The 21,681-nt window shown below is 42.6% G+C and overlaps 1 protein-coding gene across 1 annotated transcript in view; it reads right to left on the reverse strand.

Moving 5' to 3' along the window:
- The window catches only part of STN1 (STN1 subunit of CST complex), a 35,657-nt gene extending 15,913 nt beyond the window's left edge, over positions 1-19,744 (reverse strand). Inside the window, exons 1-6 of the mRNA XM_081104432.1 lie at positions 19,465-19,744; positions 19,013-19,206; positions 15,171-15,266; positions 6,922-6,990; positions 1,760-1,918; positions 168-288 (exon numbers count right to left, since the gene is read on the reverse strand). Coding sequence (XP_080960558.1) covers positions 168-288; positions 1,760-1,918; positions 6,922-6,990; positions 15,171-15,266; positions 19,013-19,145 — 578 coding nt within the window. The 5' untranslated portion in view covers positions 19,146-19,206; positions 19,465-19,744. The remainder of the gene's footprint in view (positions 1-167; positions 289-1,759; positions 1,919-6,921; positions 6,991-15,170; positions 15,267-19,012; positions 19,207-19,464) is intronic.
- Between the last annotated feature and the right edge of the window lie 1,937 nt (positions 19,745-21,681).

Raw genomic sequence — 21,681 nt, forward strand, 5'->3', positions numbered from 1 at the left:
GACGAGGACACTGAGGCACATGGAGGCTGAGCAGACATGCCCAGAGCCTCACATGAGTAAGATGATGGTTTCAGGATTTGAACCCAGGGCCACTCCAGCATCAGGGCTCCCCTGGCATGGCCTTCCCACTGAATTCACATCTTCTGCGGTGACTGGCCATAACTTACCTTAGTGCTTCTTTTTCTAGGACTGGGCTATGGAAAGGCTGGTCATAAACTTTCCTGTAGATACTGGGCAGCTCAAGCATCCTTGCAATTTGAATGTTGCATACTGGATCGTCTACTTTATCTAAGAAGCCGCGGGGGAAAATATATCACAGAAATCACATCAAGGTCAATTCTTTCCCTTGTCCAAATTGCTGCTAAGATGACAGTAAATGAGGCACACAGAAGGTCTCCTTCCTTGTCAGTGCCCAGGAGTCACAGTCTAGATCAGCCGTGGGCAAACTACGGCCCGCGGGCCGCATCCGGCCCGTTTTAAATGAATAAAACAAACAAAAAAAAAGAGACCGTACCCTTTTATGTAATGATGTTTACTTTGAATTTATATTAGTTCACACAAACACTCCACCCATGCTTTTGTTCCGGTCCAGTTTAAGAACCCATTGTGGCCCTCCAGTCAAAAAGTTTGCCCACCCCTGGTCTAGATGCACTAAATAGTTCCCAGTTATCATACAAAAGGGAAGGCAATGCCCTAAATGTCACATGCTCGGCCAGGAGTGGACTGGGACTAGGGCGAGCACATTAGGTTATTCGTTCATCTGTTACAATGGTGGACAACAGGGGCCCTCCTAGCAATTCCCAAGCAAACACCACCCAGAGCAGTGCAGAGGGCATCACGCAGATGATACTGGACTGTCATACATCTGATTAGCTGTTTTCTTTCAAAGTTAATGTGCTTAATGGTACTCAAGAAATTTCCATCATTTTGAAGAATATGAACACTCTGCCCTAAATAGATTCACACTTGGAACTTCAAAGCACATTAGAAACTACTGTGCTATCCAAATAAATTTCCAGATATACATAATAACTCATTTGTTTTCTTTCCCAATTTGTTCATAGTTACCTCTCTTTAAAATAAATTTAAGCCCCAACCGGTTTGGCTCAGTGGATGGAGTGTCGGCCTGCGGACTGAAGGGCCCCAGGTTCGATTCCGGTCAAGGGCATGTACCTTGGTTGCGGGCACATCCCCGGTGGGGGGTGTGCAGGAGGCAGCTGATCGATGTTTCTAACTCTCTATCCCTCTCCCTTCCTCTTTGTAAAAAATCAATAAAATATATAATAAATAATCAATAAAATTTTTTTAAAATATATTTTTTATTGATTTTTTACAGAGAGGAAGGGAGAGAGATAGAGAGTTAGAAACATCGATGAGAGAGAAACATCAATCAGCTGCCTCCTGCACACCCCCCACCGGGGATGTGCCCGCAACCGAGGTACATGCCCTTGACCGGAATCGAACGTGGGGCCCTTCAGTCCGCAGGCCGACGCTCCATCCACTGAGCCAAACCGGCTAGGGCAATAAAATATATTAAAAAAATATATATTAAACAAAAATAAATTTAAGAAATGCTGCTTTTCCAAAGAAAGCATATTATAAAATGTAATTTCCTCCATTAAATAGTTACTCTTCTTTATTGGTCTGCGGGATCGGGTCTGCAGGAACTATTTAGAAGTTTGACTTTTAGCTAAACAAGTTTACTACTGGACACCCCCCCAAAATAACAACCATTTTGGGAAAAATATCTTTTGCTTACAATGAACAGTGGCATGAATTTCTCGCTCTTCTCTGTACGTGCGGACATAGCCTCTGACCCGGATAATGTCCCCAATTTCTATCTTTGTTCTCTGCTCAATGGTCTCTTGCAGCTTCTTAAGCTGGGAGGTTAAGCTCAGTTCTCTTGCACTTGGAGCAGCTGTAGTTGTTAGGGCCAGAAGGAAAGAGAGAAATGTATAACATAACCACTCCACCACATTTGTGAGCTACTTTGGGGGTAACACCAACACAAGACATTTATTTATTCTACTTTAAATTAGTTGCTCTACATGGGAAATCTGCATAACTTTAAAAAATTCTCTACTGAATAAAAGGCGTTAAGCTGCAATTATTCAAAAGTAGGGTGAAGGGAACAGAGTCTAGAAGCCCTACATCATCAGTGCAAATGGCTCTATGTGGTCCTGAGCTGAATCCTGTATGGATTCAATGGGTTTCGTGGCAACAGCTCTCAACAACCCTATAAAGTGTCCTTGCAGTGAGACCGAGGTCTGGAGGAAGAGGAAAGGGGGCCCAACAGTCTGGGTTTGTGGTTCTGTGTATGGGGGAAGCAAATTCACTGTAGGCAGATTTCCTAGGTGCTCAACAGTCTAATCGCTCACCTCTCATCTTTGTTGGGTAACTAGGCTAATACTGCTCTCTCTCTCTTTATCTCGCTCTCTCTCTCTCTCTCTCTCCCTCACCCTCACACACACACACACACACACACACACACACACACACACTCATTCTCATACCACTTAAAACTATAAACTTAAACAACAGAGTCCACCTTATACATAGAGTTGTTGTGCATGATCTAAGTTAACCCTTACATTATGAGCTTAGTAGAATGCCAGATTCATAGGAAGAATTCAATAAATGTCAACTATTTGTGAAAAAAAATTAAGCCCTCTGAACAAAATTATTTTCTTTTTTTTTTTTGAGGCTTTTCATTGGGAATTACTGGGTAGAAAAGTACAAATCAGTTTCTAGTTCATTACATATTGTCAGAATGTTTGCCAAAAATAAATAAATAAATAAATAAATAAATAAATAAAAGTATTTTCTTTCTACAAGGTGTCACCAGCCATGCATGCATGCTTGTGGCTCCTACACTGGCTTCAGTCATTTAGATTTTTAATACTGTAGAAAATAGGTAATCTATATATATAAAAGGCTAATATGCAATGTGTCCCCTTGGGAGTTCAACCTGGAGACCAGGATGATTGCTTGCTATGACATGTGCTGACCACCATGGGGCAGTGCAGAACAAAGGAAGGCCCCGGCCAGGAGCCAGAAGGCTCTGATCAGCCTTGATCACCAGCCAAGCCTAGGAACCTACCTGTGCACGAATTTTGTGCACCAGGCCTCTAGTAATTCCATAACCTTTTATTTTGCTTTTAAGTTGCCAGAGAAGCTGTATGTTTTTATATAAGACTAGAGGCCCAGTGCACGAATTCGTGCACCAGTAGGGTCCCTTGGCCTGGTCTGCGGGATCAAGCCAAAATTGGCTCTCCACCATCCCCCGAGAGGGTCTCGGATTGCGAGAGGGCGCAAGCCAGGCCAAGGGACCCCATCGATGCACAATCAAGACAGGGACGGACATGGGAGGTTGGCCAGCCAGGGAGGGATTGTGAGAGGGCTCCAGGGCATGCCCTGCCCATCTCGCTTAGTCCCAATTGGCTGGACCTCAGCAGCAAGCTAACCTACCAGTTGGAGTGTCTGCCTGCTGGTGGTCAGTGCCCAACATAGCAAGTGGTTGAGCGGCCTTAGCATATCATTAGCATATTATCCTTTGATTGGTTGAATGGACAACCAGACGACCAGACACTTTGCATATTAGGCTTTTATTATATAGGATGATCTACTCTCTGTATTCTTTACGTATAAGCCCTTCATCTCTTTTGAATACTTCGTTAATTTCTGAAAGATTTTTAGGGAAGCTTTGTCAAGTTATATGTACTACTTCCACTTTCCCCATTCCATTGTATCCTTTCTCTTTCACTTCACTTTATTACATAAAAGTTTTGGGGGAAATCTTTTAGGCTATCTCTCTTGTCACTGATGATAGCTTTCAGTGCTTTAAAAGGGACTCAGGAGAGCTTAACATATATACCCTGATCTTTATGATCTTTATTGGAATAAATATACAAGTGCACCTTCTTTGGGCTACTTTATGGAAGCTGCAAGGGAGGGAGGTTACCTCTTCTTCAATATCATTATCTACCTAAACCAACAACATTTTTAAGTGCTGGTTTACTTCCTACTATCGTATTATTATTTCTTTTTTATCGTATTATTTTTGGTTTGTCATATACTAGGGTTCCTACAAAGAACTGAATCTCTCTTTGGGTCTATTAATCAAATACTCTGCTCTTTAACCTAACACAACTTAGATGAACACATCTATTACACCAAGGGAAACTGCAACCTCAGGAGCACAGAGGACTTCATGTATCCAGTAACCAACAGCTAGGAATCTAGACACAATCAGCATTAATGTCACTCAGCTTACTGGGTTTCTTCAGAAAATACCCAAGTATTACTTTTTAAAAGGTTTTCCACCCCCAAGTCCTCTCCTACTTAGGCTGAATTGTAAATGCTTTTATAAGTCTCACTGCCATTATTCAGACAGTATAGGTGATAATAAATGCTTCTTATCGTACTGTTGAAATGATCTGACTGATGGCTGGTCTGAGAAAAAGGTACCGAGTTGCTTTCATTTAAAGCAGTGGTTCTCAACCTTCTGGCCCTTTAAATACAGTTCCTCATGTTGTGACCCAACCATAAAATTATTTTCATTGCTACTTCATAACTATAATGTTGTTACTGTTATGAATCGTAATGTAAATATCTGATATGCAGGATGGTCTTAGGCGACCCCTGTGAAAGGGTCGTTCGACTGCCAAAGGGATCACGACCCACAGGTTGAGAACCGCTGATTTAAAGGGTGCATGAAACTACCAATGGGGGGGTAGGGGGGGAAGCTCAAGCTGTGTGAATTAATGAATATAATGAGATGGCTAGAGCCTGACAGAATTTCATTTTAAGTGGCCTATTCCATGCTGAAAGATAAGCCCTCTTTAAAATTCTAGTATTAAGGGCCCAGCTTTCTTAACTTTCCTCATAAGCTAAGTCCAAATTCTACATTCAATGTGACATTTATAGGAGTTAATATCATATTCTTATACCTCAACTGACTGGAACATGATTTTGACTCAGATTAAAATTTGGTTTAAAAAAAAATCAGTCTTCATTGGCCACTTTCCAGTGGAAAGATTTAAAACTGAGGGCAATTAAACTAAAAGGAGAAAATGGGCTAGTCAGGAACAATTTAAAGATACCACTCCATATATAACATGATGAGAATAATTTTCAGGCTTTTTCCCTGTTCTCTTACCCTCTTTATTTTTATTCTCAAAGCAATTTTCAATTAATTTTCAGTCTGTCCACCCCAATTGTTCATCTATGTATTCATCTAGATAGAGATATTTTTAAAAACCACACTCTCAGTATTAACAGAAATTTTACCTAAAAATTACTAAGTATAAGAGCTATATAATATTCCTGATGATGCCATTTCTTTAAAAAAGAGCTGACTTTGAAAATTAAAACAATGGCTAAAACAGGTCTGCAATTCCATCCACAACTTGTTTCTATAAATGAAGTTTTATTGAAACAGAGCCATGCTGTTTGTTTCTGTATGGTCTATGGCTGTTCTGTGTAATAATGGCAGCACTGAATAGTTGAGGGGCAGACCATGTGGGCCACAAAACAGAAAACATTTACCATCTGGCTCTATACAGAAAGAGTGCTGATCCTTGGCATGAAACAAGTATGCATATTCAAACTATACCTTCTGAAGAAAGCACACACACACACACACACACACCAAAAAAAACCCCTATACCTTCTAAATGAAGGCTGTGACAATACAACAACCATAAATCTTCAAATGATTTTAATACGCTAGACATATGCAAATTCAGATATCTGATTATCTCATAGGTTTATTTCCTGCCTCTGAGATAGCTGCATAAAAAACCTGTTGTCTTTCTTATTTTTTTTTTTTAATCTACAAAGCTTCCTAAGCTAATTTCCTACAGTGACATTAATTTAGATCTTTCCAAATTAGGAAAGGGGAATACAAAAGTAATGTGAAAATGATGTTCAAATTCTAAATGTAAATGCCAACAAAAAATTAGGCAAAGTAGTGTCCATTAGTCCGTATAGTCAATATAGTCAAAGCAGGGGGTTGAGATTCTGACAGGAAATGGCAGAGAGGAAAGAAGAAACCACTCCAAGGGTTACACATTACCATGTATAACACGAGCTAGATACTGGATGTTAGATATGACAGCAGGCAATATATATTGAATAACCCCACTGTGCACGGTACCATCCTGTCTATGTCATAAAACAGGACAAACAAGGTCCCACTTTCTGTAGCTTCTCTAGAACCAAAATGATCCCCAACATTGCACCATATTTTTTTAATATTATGAAGTTAAGCAACTCAAAAAACCACCTATTAAATTACACTCAAGAAATTTTAAATGCTGTTTCAGTTATAGTCTATGTGTTTACTACATAATTTTGAAGTTCTTTTTCCGTTTATATTACTTAACGGCTAACTTCAAAGGAATCCTATCTTCTCATTCTCGTCAATGTTAGAATTTCTGGTACAGTTGTTGAACATGTAGAGATTTCAGAAAAATTAGGATCTGAACGGCAGCATAGAAGTTAGTGGCAACCACATAAGAGGAAAAGTCTTCACAATCTTCTTTGGCCAAGTGGCATGGCCGGAGCAAGGGAATTCTGACCTGACTGGCAATTAGGCTAAAACATCTTGATTTGGGTAATGAGTGGTTTAGTAAAAGTGAAATGCTGAAATTCCTAGTAACCTAGTCCCATTCCTTAGGTTAGGAGGAAGTGAACACCGAAGTAATGGGAGAAAAAAAAAAAAAAAACCCAAGTGGCTCCACTTTAGTACCAGTTTGCAGAGAAGCCAAAGCTCTCTGCAGTACAGTGCTTCAAGATAGTCAATGTAATTCATCAGTGGGTAAATGTGAAAATTCAGGCCCTACATCTGTTCTGATGAGCTGCCTTGAGTAAAATCCACTGGTCAGCTGAAAAGCAAAGGAGTGTGGCAAATGAAATTACCTGAGGAAGATTCGGTATCAGTCAAGTTTTTCCAGCAGATGCAGTTTATAACTCCAGTGCTATCATCCACTGCAAGAGAAGTGTAAAAGAGTAGAACAGCAATTTGGGCATTGCCAGTGAATTAGCACATTGTGATTGATCAGGTTATACTAAAAGATGGCCTTTTCCAATTCTCCTTCCAGCTTTAGACATAATCTTCCACCCTATATCAGTGGAAACTGCTTGTCCGCAATGTCAAAGTGATACATGGGCCTGGTGGAATGTAGTCAACATTTCACTTACCCTACACCTCAAGGGTACTAATGATTCTTATCTAAGCCTCTCCTAAAACTGGTGTCCTTGGGAAGTTAAGAGCAAAAAATCTCAATGACTGCTAACACAGAAAATCAGCCTTGCTCTTCTACCCTGAAACAAGAGAGCGTCACGTGGTCTGTGGTCAGAGGCACTTAGGGTGCAGCCTTTTATCACCATTTGTTCTTCCACTAGCTTGCTGACTCACCTAGACAAAACATCCCAAGTCTGTGGGCCTGAGCCCAAGAAAAGCCAAGTACATCACAGAAGGGCAAAGTTTTATTTTCATAATAGAAAATGATTATATCTTGGTCACACACACAATACAGGTCTGGCTTATTTTATCCCCAATGCAAAAAAAAAACAACAAAAAAACAAATTGAAGAATTCCCATTGTACTTGGATTTATAAATGTAGAGGTAGTTGGAGATGTTTACTATGGGATGATAGGTGTTTTCTCTTTGCCTAATTTCCTTTTTATATACATATATATGTGTGTGTGTGTGTGTGTGTTTTATTGATTTCAGACAGGGAGAGGGAGAGAGAGTGAAACATCAATGGTGAGAGAGAATCACTGATTGGTTGGCTCCTACACACTCCCTACTGGGGATCAAGCCCACAACCCAGGCATGTGCCCTTGACTGGAATCGAACCTGGGACCCTTGAGTCCACAGGCCGAGGCTCTATCCACTGAGCCAAGCACACTAGGGCATCTCTGCCTAATTTTTGACAAACTCAGAGCAGAGGTTGCTAAACATGGGGTCAGTAGGGTTAATGATTTTTTAAAAATCATCAGCTAGACTGTTGTAAGAGCACCTATAATATACTAGAGGCCCGGTGCATGAAAATTCATGCACTGGAAGGGGGGGGTCCCTCAGCCCGGCCCGGCCTGCCCCCTCTCACAGTCCGGGAGCCCTAATGGGGGGAGGCGACCTGGCGATCAGGGGAAGGTGACACCCCATCACACCTCTGCTGCTGCCACTGCTGGCAGCACAAGCCTCGGCCATCCCTGGTTACCTGAGCCTCGGCCGGCCCTGGGCAGCTGGGCAGCCGCCATCTGAGGCTTGCCTGTGCCTCGGGCCGGCCCTGGGTGGCTGGGGGGCTGAGGGGACTGGGGATCTCTGGAGGCAGGCACACGGAGCAGCAGGGCCTGCCTGGGGGCAGACCTGGCCTTGCCGTGCACGCCTGCTGCCCTGGAGGGGCTGAGGGGACTGGGCACCACCATCTTGTGGCTGTGGGCGCCACCATCTTTGAGGGCGGGGCAGTCAATTAGCATATTCCCTCCTTATTGGCTGTGGGCACCACCATCTTTGAGGGTGGAACAGTCAATTAGCATATTCCCTCTTTATTAGAAGGATGAGAAACAGGCAAAAAAAAAATTTTTTTAAATATATTTTATTGCTTTTTCTACAGAGAGGAAGGGAGAGGGATAGAGAGTCAGAAACATCAATCAGCTGCCTCCTGCACACTCCCCACTGGGGATGTGCCCGCAACCAAGGTACATGCCCTTGACTGAAATTGAACTTGAGACCCTTCAGTCCTCAGGGCGATGCTCTAGCCACTGAACCAAACCGGTCAGGGCACACAGGCAAAACTTTTTTATTGCTGGTTTAAATGTGTGGAAATCTGAAACTGAGAAGAATATTTCTTACAACTAAAATACATTCTAGATCAGCTGTGGGCAAACTACGGCCCGCAGGCCAGATCCGGCCCGTTTGAAATGAATAAAACTAAAAAAAAAAAAAAAAAAAGACCGTACCCTTTTATGTAATGATGTTTACTTTGAATTTATATTAGTTCACACAAACACTCCATCCATGCTTTTGTTCCGGCCCTCCGGTCCAGTTTAAGAACCCATTGTGGCCCTCGAGTCAAAAAGTTTGCCCACCCCTGTTCTAGATGGATTTTATTTTATTTTATTTTATTTTTTTGATTTTTATTTTATTTTATTTTATTAAGTGTAATATAGATAAACTTAAGAAGAAAATTTGGGCTTATAGCTGGTAGGGAGAGACTTCTTTAAGCAGACCTGAAAACCAGAACTCATTTTTAAAAGTATGAGATAGCCCTAACTGGTTTGTCTCAATAGATAGAGCATCAACCTGCAGACTCAAGGGTCCCAGGTTCGAATCAGGTCAAGGGCATATACCTTGGTTGTGGGCACATACCCTGTAGGGAGTGTGCAAGAGGCAGCTGATCGATGTTTCTCTCTCATCAATGTTTCTAACTCTCTATCTCTCTCCCTTCCTCTCTGTAAAAAATCAATAAAATATATATTTAAAAAATAAAAAGTATGATATATTTGTACAACTAAAAACTAATACTGCATAGCAATGTTACAAATGATGGGGTTAGTGTCTTAATATATAAAGAGCTCATACAAATGAATGAGGAAAAGACCAAGACCACATGAGAAAAAGTGGCCAAGAAAAAATATGTCATTAATGAAAGATATAAAAATGGCCAATAAACATATGTCAGCACACTAAACTCACTAGTTACAAGAAAATAAAAGAAGCAAATTTAAATAATTTCCTCAACTACTAAAATGACAAATAGTATTAAAAACACTGATATCCTCATGTGTTTACTGTTAGTGAGACTGCAAATCTGTATCAAGTTTATAAAGAGCAAGCTTGGAAATATGTACCAAATTTTAAAATGTATACAGTGGAGTCTTTGACTTAGCAATTCCTTCCAGTAATTTATCCTCAGGAGGAAAACAGAACAAATACTATAGATATTGTTTACACTACTGAAAGTTGGAAATAAACTAAATGTTTATAAATATGGAATTGACTAAGTAAATTACAATGGCATAGCATATGAGAAGTTACAATGAAGATTGTTCATTGCTGTTGAAAGATATTCATGCTTCATTGTAAAACAGAAATTGTATATATAATCTTACTAGAGGTCTAGTGCACGAATTCATGCATGGGTGGGGTCCCTAGGCCTGGCAGGCGATCAAGGCCTATCGGGGGGCTGGCTGGCCAGGGGGAGGGACTGGGGAAAGTTGGCCTGCCGAGGGGAGGGGCCATGGGAGGTTGGCTGTGGAAGCGCACTGACCACCAGGGGGCAGCTCCTGCATTGAGCATCTGCCCCCTGGTGGTCATCATAGCAACTGGTTGACTGGTCGTTCGGTCATAACGGTTATTTAGGCTTTTATATATAGAGATATATATAATCTAATTTATAAAAAACATTAAATAGTTTATTTTGACAGAAATTATTTTAAAACATTAAAATGCTAATAGAAGTTTCTCTTGGAATATGGGGAAGGAGTCCCATATTCAATGTATTCTTGGACTGTAAGCCTAATTTCAGGGCTATTAAGAGAAAGAAATATGAATAATAGTTATTAAGAAATAGGCATATTTCTTCAATATGAGGAACATGTTAGAAATATTAGGATGCTCACTCAAACACTGACATTGTTTTTGTCTCATTTACAGATGTCACATGAGTTTTCTGTACTATTAAAAATTTCTCTAGCTTTGAATTTTCTTTTCTTTTCTTTTTTTAAATATATTTTATTGATTTTTTACAGAGAGAAGGGGTGAGGGACAGAGAGTTACAAACATCGATGAGAGAGAAACATCAATCAACTGCCCCCTGCATGCCCCCTACTGGGAATGTGCCTGCAACCAAGGCACATGCCCTTGACCGGAATCGAACCTGGGACCCCTGAGTCCGCAGGCCGATGCTCTATCCGCTGAGCCAAACCGGCCAGGGCTAAATTTTATTTTCTAATGAGTTAAGTATTATTTTAAGAAGCAAAAAAAATTAATAAGGGCGTTTTGAGTTTTAAAAAATGTATGACAGCTTTAGGCATGCCGCTTCTCTGGCCAGTTTAAAGTCTTGATTTATAACTGAAGTTCAAAAAACGTTAGCACATGAATATCTGTTCTAGAAAGTGGGAGGTCATCCTGATCTTTTTATTTTGCATGATGGAGGTCATCCTGATCTTTTTATTTTGCATGATGGAGGTCATCCTGATCTTTTTATTTTGCATGATGGAGGTCATCCTGATCTTTTTATTTTGCATGATGGAGGTCATCCTGATCTTTTTATTTTGTATGATGGAGGTCATCCTGATCTTTTTATTTTGCATGGTGGAGGTCATCCTGATCTTTTTATTTTGCATGATGGAGGTCATCCTGATCTTTTTATTTTGCATGATGGAGGTCATCCTGATCTTTTTATTTTGCATGATGGAGGTCATCCTGATCTTTTTATTTTGTATTATGGAGGTCATCCTGATCTTTTTATTTTGTATGATGGAGGTCATCCTGATCTTTTTATTTTGTATGATGGAGGTCATCCTGATCTTTTTATTTTGCATGATGGAGGTCATCCTGATCTTTTTATTTTGCATGATGGAGGTCATCCTGATCTTCTTATTTTGCATGATGGAGGTCATCCTGATCTTTTTATTTTGTATGATGGAGGTCATCCTGATCTTTTTATTTTGCATGATGGAGGTCATCCTGATCTTTTTATTTTGTATGATGGAGGTCATCCTGATCTTCTTATTTTGCATGATGGAGGTCATCCTGATCTTTTTATTTTGCATGATGGAGGTCATCCTGATCTTCTTATTTTGCATGATGGAGGTCATCCTGATCTTTTTATTTTGCATGATGGAGGTCATGCTGATCTTTTTATTTTGCATGATGGAGGTCATCCTGATCTTTTTATTTTGCATGATGGAGGTCATCCTGATCTTCTTATTTTGCATGATGGAGGTCATCCTGATCTTTTTATTTTGCATGATGGAGGTCATCCTGATCTTTTTATTTTGCATGATGGTGGTCATCCTGATCTTTTTATTTTGCATGATGGAGGTCATCCTGATCTTTTTATTTTGCATGATGGAGGTCATCCTGATCTTCTTATTTTGCATGATGGAGGTCATCCTGATCTTTTTATTTTGCATGATGGAGGTCATCCTGATCTTCTTATTTTGCATGATGGAGGTCATCCTGATCTTTTTATTTTGTATGATGGAGGTCATCCTGATCTTCTTATTTTGCATGATGGAGGTCATCCTGATCTTCTTATTTTGCATGATGGAGGTCATCCTGATCTTCTTATTTTGCATTATGGAGGTCATCCTGATCTTTTTATTTTGTATGATGGAGGTCATCCTGATCTTTTTATTTTGCATGATGGAGGTCATCCTGATCTTTTTATTTTGCATGATGGAGGTCATCCTGATCTTTTTATTTTGCATGATGGAGGTCATCCTGATCTTTTTATTTTGCATGATGGAGGTCATCCTGATTGTGACTGTCGCCTCCCAGGATGCTAGGCCTCGGCTGGAGTCGCTGCCAGGTGCTCTGTGTGCTCAGGGCAATGCCACCAAGCCTGTGACTTCCTGGCCAACAGAGCCTCCCCCAGCGCCCTGAGGTGTAGCTGCTGGAACGCCCCCCGGAAGGGCCCTTCCAGCTGGGCAGTACCATCTGGGCTGCGGCCTTGTGTTTCAGAATGGGACGGGTCAGTAGGAGCAGGAAGCGTCCTCAGCACAGGCCTTCGGTGAGTCAGGCGGAGCAGGGCCCAGGACAGCACGAGTGGCTGCCTATTTTGTTAAAACAGAGCCAAGCTGGGCCCTGAGGACAGCAGGGAGAGAGCAGCTCTTCCTTGAACAGGCTCACATGACTTAAAGTCACAAAAGCATTTCTACTCTCAGTTATTTCAACCTTCGGATACCTTTTGTTTTCCCATAGCTCACAGATGTGTCATCCCATCCATCTAAGGGAAATGTTTACTGGGGAAGACACAGACATAATGCCTTCCTCTTTTTACAATTGGAAAAGGGGCTAAGTGAAGCCCCTTTAGGTCACAGGGATAATACCTACCCTAGTCCTCGGGCCAGGACCGATGTCCTCAAACAACCTCATTTATTTGAATTAAAAAACAGAGAATAAAATCCAGATGCCACTGATTGGGGCAGAGGGGGATGGGCGAGAGAAAAATCCAATTGGGTTACATGCGAACTATACAGCAACTAGAGTTAGTGACTACACTGGACCCATAAGTGGAACCTTGAGCAAGTAACTGAGCCTTAGGTTTCTCATCTGTAAAATGGAACTATCTGTCCTTTCTATTTCAAAAGCTGAGAGAGAGAATAACATAAAATTATGCATGTAAAAATGCTTTGTAAACGGAAAGGTACTATTATTTCATCCTTGGTATTTGAGAGAAAGTACTGTCTACTACAGATGATGCATTTGCCCACAGCTGGGCATGCTGTAGGAACTGAGTGACTGCTTGTTGAATTGTCTGAAGAAAAATAAAACCAGTATCTTTGTTAAAATAAAGCAGAGATGAGATCCAATGAGGGGATCTAGTTCAGAGTTTTAAAAACATATATGCAGAAACATATGCCCTGACTGGTTTGTCTCAGTGGATAGAGCGTCGGCCTGCAGACTGAAGGGTCCCGGGTTCGATTCCAGTCAAGGGCATGTACCCTGGTTGCGGGCACATGCCCAGTGGGGAGTGTGCAGGAGGCAACTGATCGATGTTTCTCTCTCATCGATGTTTCTAACTCTCTATCCCTTTCCCTTACTCTCTGTAAAAAATCAATAAAATATATATTTTAAAAAAATAAAAAATAAAAAAATAAAAACATATATGCAGAAACATATGTGCAGAAAAAGCAGAGGACACGAGAAATCTCATCTTTGCATGATATTTTATAAGCACAAGACAATCATCCACAGGAAAATGAATACATGTTGAAGGAATGCAATGATACTGTATCTGTAAACTACCAACCATGCACAGACTAGCAATGACATGATCTTGGTCACCTAGTTCAACTGCCTCTGTCTTTCCCCAAGTAGAGCAAGAACACAGATCCAAGGCAACACAACAAAAAGTGACAATGTCAATTACAGCAAAGATTTGGAATTCAGAGTTAGGCTTCCCACAAAATGTCTAGCTTGGCTCCTTATCTATAAAGGATCTTAGAGCTGCATGAGGCAATGTGTTAAAATACTTACATTAAACTCAATAAAAAAAAATCAAGACCCTTGACACTAAAATCATATTCCAATAATCGATAATATCCAAACTATAGAAACCCTTATGTTTCCATCATCATGAGGGAAGAGAAAATTTCTGATAATACATATTTAACTCTGTAAGTAGCAAAAGGCTTTTTAAAAAAACTTTTCTGACCCAGCTGGTGTGGCTCAGTGGTTGAACATCGACCTGTGAACCAGGAGGTCACAGTTCGATTCCTGGTCAGGGAACATGCCCGAGTTGTGGGCTCGATCCCCAGTAGAGGTGGTGCAGAAGGCAACCGATCAGTGTTTCTCTCTATCCCTCTCTCTCCCTCTCTCGCGAAAATCAATACAAACATATTTAAAAAAACTTCTCTAGATATAAATCTTACAACTTAATTTTTCATACCTCTTTGCCTTCTTGAAGGTCTACTTTAGCATTAATCTAGCCTCTTCTTTTTAAAGGTATCAATATAAACATATCTTACCATCCTTTGCTATTTATAGCTATGTCCTCAGGTATCAGGTACCTGTCTCTGATCAACCAGTGATCCTAGACTGCCGTATTTTAATTCTTCTGCCTCTGAACTCCCCGCAGCTGTCACTTGACAGTATTTATTCTGACTTGTTGCCTCATTTTACACTTAGTCCATGTCAGGGGCTCCAAGGGGCTCCCAATAGAGCAGTGGTTCTCAACCTTGGCTGCACATTAGAATCACCTCGGAATCTTTTTAAAATCCTAGTTTCTGGGCCTCATCCTCTGGAAATTCTGTTTCTTTGTTACTAGTGTTGTGGCCTCATCCCATAACAAAGGGGAATAGAGGAAAGTGCATGGGGGTCTGTGAGAGTCCCCAGCTGCTCTGAAAGGCTGGGGTTATTTCAAATTCAGCATAAAAATAAGTGGGGGTCCTTCCACATAAACTCAATGTCAGACACAATTGTTCTTACCTCCGTAACTGTAGAAAGTATTTCTTTCTCTCACTCCAATTACAGTTCCCAAGATATCTACTTGTCTTATTGGATGCCCATTGTAAAAAAATACACCTGAAATGAAAAAAAAAAAAAAAAAAAAGGCAAAGTCCATATAATGTATGATTACATTTTCTGTTTCAATCACTGTTAACTGTGGGGATGAGGGTGGGGGTGGGTGGTTGTGTCAAAAATCTGTGGCATGCTGCTTGCTGAAATTCCTGACTTAAGAATCAGCCCTTGACAAACCGCAAGCCCCGAGAAATCAGATGTCTTTTCCTCAAGGGCCATAAGGAGAAAGCCTGGCTCTAAAGAAGCGCGTGCTACCCTTGGCAGGTGTGGCTCGGTTGGTTGGGCATTGACCTGTGCATCAAGAGGTCACCGGTTCAATTCTGGGGCAGGGCATATGCCAGATTGTGGGTTCGACCCCCAGTAGGGGGCATGAAGGAGGCAGCCGATTGATGTTTTGCTCTTACATCAATGTTTCTCCCTCTTCCTTCCCATCTCTCAAAAAAAAAAAAAAAAAAGATCAATGAAAAAAATAAGGAAGCATGTACTAGTACAGAAAAAGGAAAACCAATGTTGCCCAACTGGATTTGGTTAATCTTCCTTCCACTTGTGAAAATTAAATGTACCTCCCTGTAGAACTCTCATAAAGAGCCTGAAAACAGTCATTATATTACAGAACCAAACTTAGCACTGTATTATGAGGGACTGGAAAAGGAAAAAGAGGAAACCAGGAGAAAGGCTTGACTTTTTCACCGGTGCTTTTCAAGGAAACCAGTCATCATGTCCATGAATTAGCAGTAACTTTTGGTTTTTTTTAAGAGAATATAATTAAGTTACCAAACACTATGCTTTGGGGCCAACACATTACAACTCAAAACTTAAAAAAAAAAAAAATTTTTAAAAAAAAAGTATATCTCTCTCTCTTTCTCCTTAATATATCTTATTGATTTTTATAGAGAGTTAGAAACATCATGAGAGAAAAACATCAGCTGCTTCCTGCACACCCCCTACTGGGGATCGAGCCTGACCAAGGTACATGCCCTTGACCAGAATCAAACCCAGGACCCTTTAGTCCGTAGGGTCTAATGCTCTACTTATGGAGCCAAACCAGTTAGGGCTAAAATATATTTTTATTGATTTCAGAGAGAAAGGGAGAGGGAGAGATAGAAACATCAATGATGAGAGTCATTGATTGGTTGCCTCCCCACTGGGGATGGAGCCTAGAACCTGGGCATGTGCCCTGACTGGGAATCAAACTATGAAATGCTGGTTCACAGATTGACGCTCAACCACTGAGCCACACTGGTTGGGCTCAAAAACTTTTTGAAACTCTATTTTCAAACCTAAATGACAGATGCCAGTAGGCAAGTTTACTGCTGGAGACACCTGAGAGGATGAGCCCTACCCACTAATACCCAGAGGCCTTTTCTGGAGTCAGGGACTGGACTCAGACAAAGGACTCCTGGCAGTGGTGAGTGCCTGCTTCCAACCCAGGTCCCAGTGCTGCCCTGGCTCCTGCAGAGCTGGCTTCCATTCTGTGGCCCCTCGATATCCTTGCCTGAAGTTTCTGGCTTAAGCTATTTGCATTGCATTCCTGTCACCTGCAGCTAAAGAGTGCTAACTAAAATCCTCTCTTTTCTCTCCTCTGTGGATGATTTCTTTACTTTCAGAAGGCTATAAACTTTTAAATGGTGACTTCCTTAAAAAAAAAAAAAAGAAAGAAAAGAAAAGAAAAGAATTATAAACAGAGAATCAGTTACCACTTTGTGTTGGGGTCCAACATTTGACCACCTCCCCGCAACCCTCAAGCCTGGTCAGAACTTTTCTTCTCCACATCCATGAGGGACACGAGGCCTGAACCCTGACATCTTTCAGAAACCCCAGACTGGCCTCCACGAACAAATCTCTTGTTTTCCATGTGGATAAAGGGGCTGGGGGTGAGCTGCTCACAGCAGAGTCGCAGGGGATGGACAAGGAGATTCTGAGTCCCAGCTAGCCAGAAATTCTGGAAGAGTGAGATGTGGTTTGAAGAAAAGATGGCAAATTTAGCCAAAATTTACCCTGGAGTCAGACTTCAAAAGATACTTAGTAGATTGGAGATCTGCCCAGGGCAACCGTAGGGGCCATGAGCTGAAATGGCAGGGCCACACACGGGGAAGGGCCTGGGTCAGTGTGTCATCCCTAACCACAAACACTTGAATTGAACGAGGACAAACAGGCTCCACAGAAAAGCCATTACGTTTCCAGAGCACGGCAGTTCCAACTGACTTCTCCTGAGTTCTTACCATTAAAATCCAGGTCTTAGTACCTTTAGTGAGACACTCAATCCTCTGCCATGGCAGTGCCTGCACTGACCAAACACAAAGAAAAGAGCCTATCTTAAATGACCCCCTACTCTAAAAAAAAAAAAAAAAAAGTGATTTCTTTAACTTTACACTTAAAATGCTTTGTTGCTCTAATTGCTATTTCTTTTTTAAAAAATCAATATATTTTATTGATTTTTTACAGACAGGAAGGGAGAGGGATAGAGAGAGTCAGAAACATCGATGAGAAACATTGATCAGCCGCCTCCTGCACACTCCTTACTGGGTATGTGCCCACAACCAAGGTACATGCCCTTGACCGGAATCGAACCTGGGACTCTTGAGTCCCCAGGCTGACGCTCTATCCACTGAGCCAAACCGGTTAGGGCTAATTACTATTTCTTGAGGGCCCACTACATGCCAGGCACTGTCCTAAGCACTGGGAGTATATACACTGAGTGGCCAGATTATTATGACCACCTGATGTTTGTAGGCAAATTAGCTATAATTTTGCGCTGAAGTTGCTAGAGGGCCAGACCATTATAATAGAGAAGCAGGTTGTTTACTACGACAGTAAAAGTGATTTTTTCTGAAGATATGGGTAAACAACATGATTTTACAGCCTTTGAACATGGGATATATATATATATAATATATATATATATAATATATATATACACACTGAGTGGCCAGATTATTATGACCACCTTCGTTGGGCCACCTTTTGCCTTCAATACTGCGGCCACTCAGTGTATGTGAACAAGGCAGATGATGCCCTTCCTTTCAGGGAGTTTATATTATTTTGACATAAATTCAAAATTTGATGTGCATTCAAAACTAAACAAAATCCCACAAGAAATCAGGTTAATCCCCATTTTTACAAAGAAGCTTTACAGGTGAGTCACATCCAGGCCAGGTTAAGTGGCACAGTTAGGAAAGGGTGCAAGGCCTAGGGATGCCTAGTCCAGTGAGCTTTTCCACCAAGAGAGGCCCAGGAAAAACAACTGGGCATTTTAAAATATGGAAGACGTCAAACCTGGGTAAAAACATTCATCATTACAAAGGTTACTCCTCCAAACACCTGTTTCAAAAAAATATTTAGACAGCTCTGGCCGGTTTGGCTCACTGGATAGAGCATCGGCCTGGGGACTGAAGGGTCCCAGGTTCGATTCCGGTCAAGGGCATGTACCTTGGTTGCAGGCACATCCCCAGTAGGAGGTGTGTAGGAGGCAGCTGATCCATGCTTCTCTCTCATTGATGTTTCTCTCTATCCCTCTCCCTTCCTCGCTGTAAGAAATCAATAATATATATATATATTTTTAAAAAGATTTAGACAGTTTTTAAGTTGCACAGAAATGACCTCTTTTGAGGATCCAGGCCAGGCCATTTGCAAAGCCTGCTGGAGGGAAGGCTTTCCTGCAAGCCCCTAAGCCCCAGGTTTCTCCAGTTTGGGGGGCGGGAGGGATGCAGATGCAGCACAGGGCATCCACCAGGCGACCAATCACATACCTGGCACCTGGCACGACTCCTTTAAGTCCAAGATATCCCTGATGTAGAGTTTTGCAAAGGCTAGAAACACAGGGTCCAAACCCCACAGGAGGGAAGGGGTCTCCTCTTCACACTGGCTGGATTCAGACTGCATCGGGAGGCTGGGCTGTGGCTTCCAGCCAATCCTGCAAGTCTCACATCAGTGAGGCGGGAATCTAGATTGGAGACACAAAATCAGGATGCAAGGCGGTTAAAGGGTGTGAAATTGGCACGGCCCCTACGCTGATCGCGGGAGGGCATCCAGAACTCTGCAAGGGCTAAACCAGGGGTCCGGGGCCTGCCACACTGCACGCCACGGGCCTAGCCAAAAGGCGATTCCCGCGTGAGGACATGTGAGTTCCGTATGACCCTCCCCTTAGAATCTCTTCTGCGCCACGGGAGTGTGTCTCCTTCCCCAAAAGGTAAACACCAACTTTTCACTTTGGGGAGATCGGTCCAGACAGGCGGAGGCAGAAGCCGCTTTAATGGGCGGGGCCCAGGGAGGAATTGGCGCCCTCGTGGCCATACGCTGGTGGGGCGCAGTGGGTGGGTCTGTCCGTCGGTCTGGTCCTGCCTGCACTTTCCGGTTTTCCGGATGTGACTGAGAAAAGAAGGCGAACGGAAACCAAGAGTAGACTTGATCCGTAGCCCCAATGGCCGCGCCCGCGCTGCCGCCCTCAGATGTCCGGAGCGCGCAGGCGCGGCCCTTCCGGCACTCGGGACCAGTCGCCTCTGAAGTTCCGGCGGGGCCGACACCGCCCTCGGGGCGGGACCAAGCCACGTGTCTCCGCCCAGGCCTTTCCTCCCAGCTGCCGCGGCCCCGCCCCCGCTAGAGGCCACGCCCACCATGCCGCGGCAACGCCTCACCCCAGTCAGGCCGCGCCCCCCCCGCGGCCACGCCTCTTTCTGTGCCCCGCGGCGGCGCCGCCCCACGCTCTCTTCCAGGTGGCTGTGATTTGCGTGGTACTTGTTCTCTGGTCCCTCCACCCGCTCGGAACCCGCGAGTCTTCGTAGGAATGCTGAGCCCAAATCTCCAAGACCTTGGGAGCTGACCTGGAAATTTCTGCTGCCTAAACCCGGCGCTCAAAGTCACCCTTTCACTCCCATTCTCAACCCACCTCCACCCCCCCCACCCCCAACACACACATACACACACACCACACAAACACACAAGAGAGGTTGGAATTGGTTCGGACAATTTTTTTTTTTTTTTGAGAGGTGGTTTTCCTGATATATTAACTGAAAAAGTCAATAAAGCAATACCAAAAGCAGGATTGCATTCTGACATGTTTTAAATGTTAATTTACCCTTAATAAATGATCTAACACATGCTTTCGGACTCTACAGTCGCACTTGGAGATAATGTCAGTATCTAAATTTGAGCCCTTATATAAATGTGAGGTTCTCCTCTTACTCTGTCTACACTCTGGAATGTTATACATTTAAGAATTTTAAAAAGCTGGCATTTTGGTAAATTATGACCACCTTGATGGTGCTTGTTCCCAGTAGTCCTAATTTAAAATGAGAAAAGATAGCCATGTTCCACTCCCATGAACAAATAAGTACATCATGACATTACTCATGATTGTAATTCTTCCTAATTTACAGGGACTATAAAATGTCAGGAGTATAGGTCACTCTGGCAGGCCATTCCTGGGGTGGTAGGTGGTAGCCAAAGAGATAATTACTAAACCATTAGCAGAGAAGGAACTTCAAGCAGCTGGAATGGAAAATGTGTGTCATTAGAACGATGGCATTTAATTACATCCCTAGCCACTGAAGAAGCTAAAAAACAGAGTCCTTGGTAAAGTACAGCATTGCCCAGATTCTCCTGCAATGAACAGTTGGGTCTGTGGAATTGAAGACACCCTTTCTAGTAAGGGGAGACTCTCTTGGAGCAACAACACCCAGGAGGACACCCTGTAAGACAGTGCCTCCAGCTGACCTTCTGGGTGAGAGACAGGTTGGGTGACATTTTCCTGACTGCACACCTCTGCTCCAGGGTGGAACCCAAGAAGAAAATCAGTATGGGTGTACTCAGAGCCTGAGAAGAGTTTGGAATGACTTTCATGGCTTTCAGGGGCAGAGTGCTAAGGGTGCTAGAAACAAGGGACCTTGTGGACTCCATGATTACTGCCAGCCTTGGGGAGGGCCACACCTGGGGGGAGGGGTGGTGGTGAGCAGACCAGGAAGGTGGGACTCCTTGGACTCCAGGGATGCTTCTTTTGATCTGAGCCTAAAACATAAAGGAGTCTGTTGCAGCTGAAACCTAAGGTGAGATGTGTAACAGCCTAAGGTGAGAGATGGGACAGAATTTCCAGACTGCAGAAGATCTAGAAGAGTTTGGAAGGATCTTCTTCCCTGACATCTTTATCAGGATAGATTCCACATTCCCCAAACCACTACCTAGAGATAGGCAAAGGGACTCCTGAAACCATTGACACTGGAGGGCTCTTCAGCTTGAGATTTCAAAACCCTGCATCCCTGGCCAGATAGCTCAGTTAGTTAGAGCGTTGTCCTGATATGCCAAGGTTGTGGCTTTGATCTTCTGTCAGAATACATAGAAGAAGCAACCAATGAATGCATAAATAAGTGGAACAATGATCTCTCTCTCTCTCTCTCTCTCTCTCTCTCTCTCTCTCTCTCTCTCT

The sequence above is a fragment of the Myotis nattereri genome (genome assembly GCF_964212035.1).
Source record: "Myotis nattereri genome assembly, chromosome: 13".
NCBI classification, from domain to species: Eukaryota; Metazoa; Chordata; class Mammalia; order Chiroptera; family Vespertilionidae; genus Myotis; species Myotis nattereri.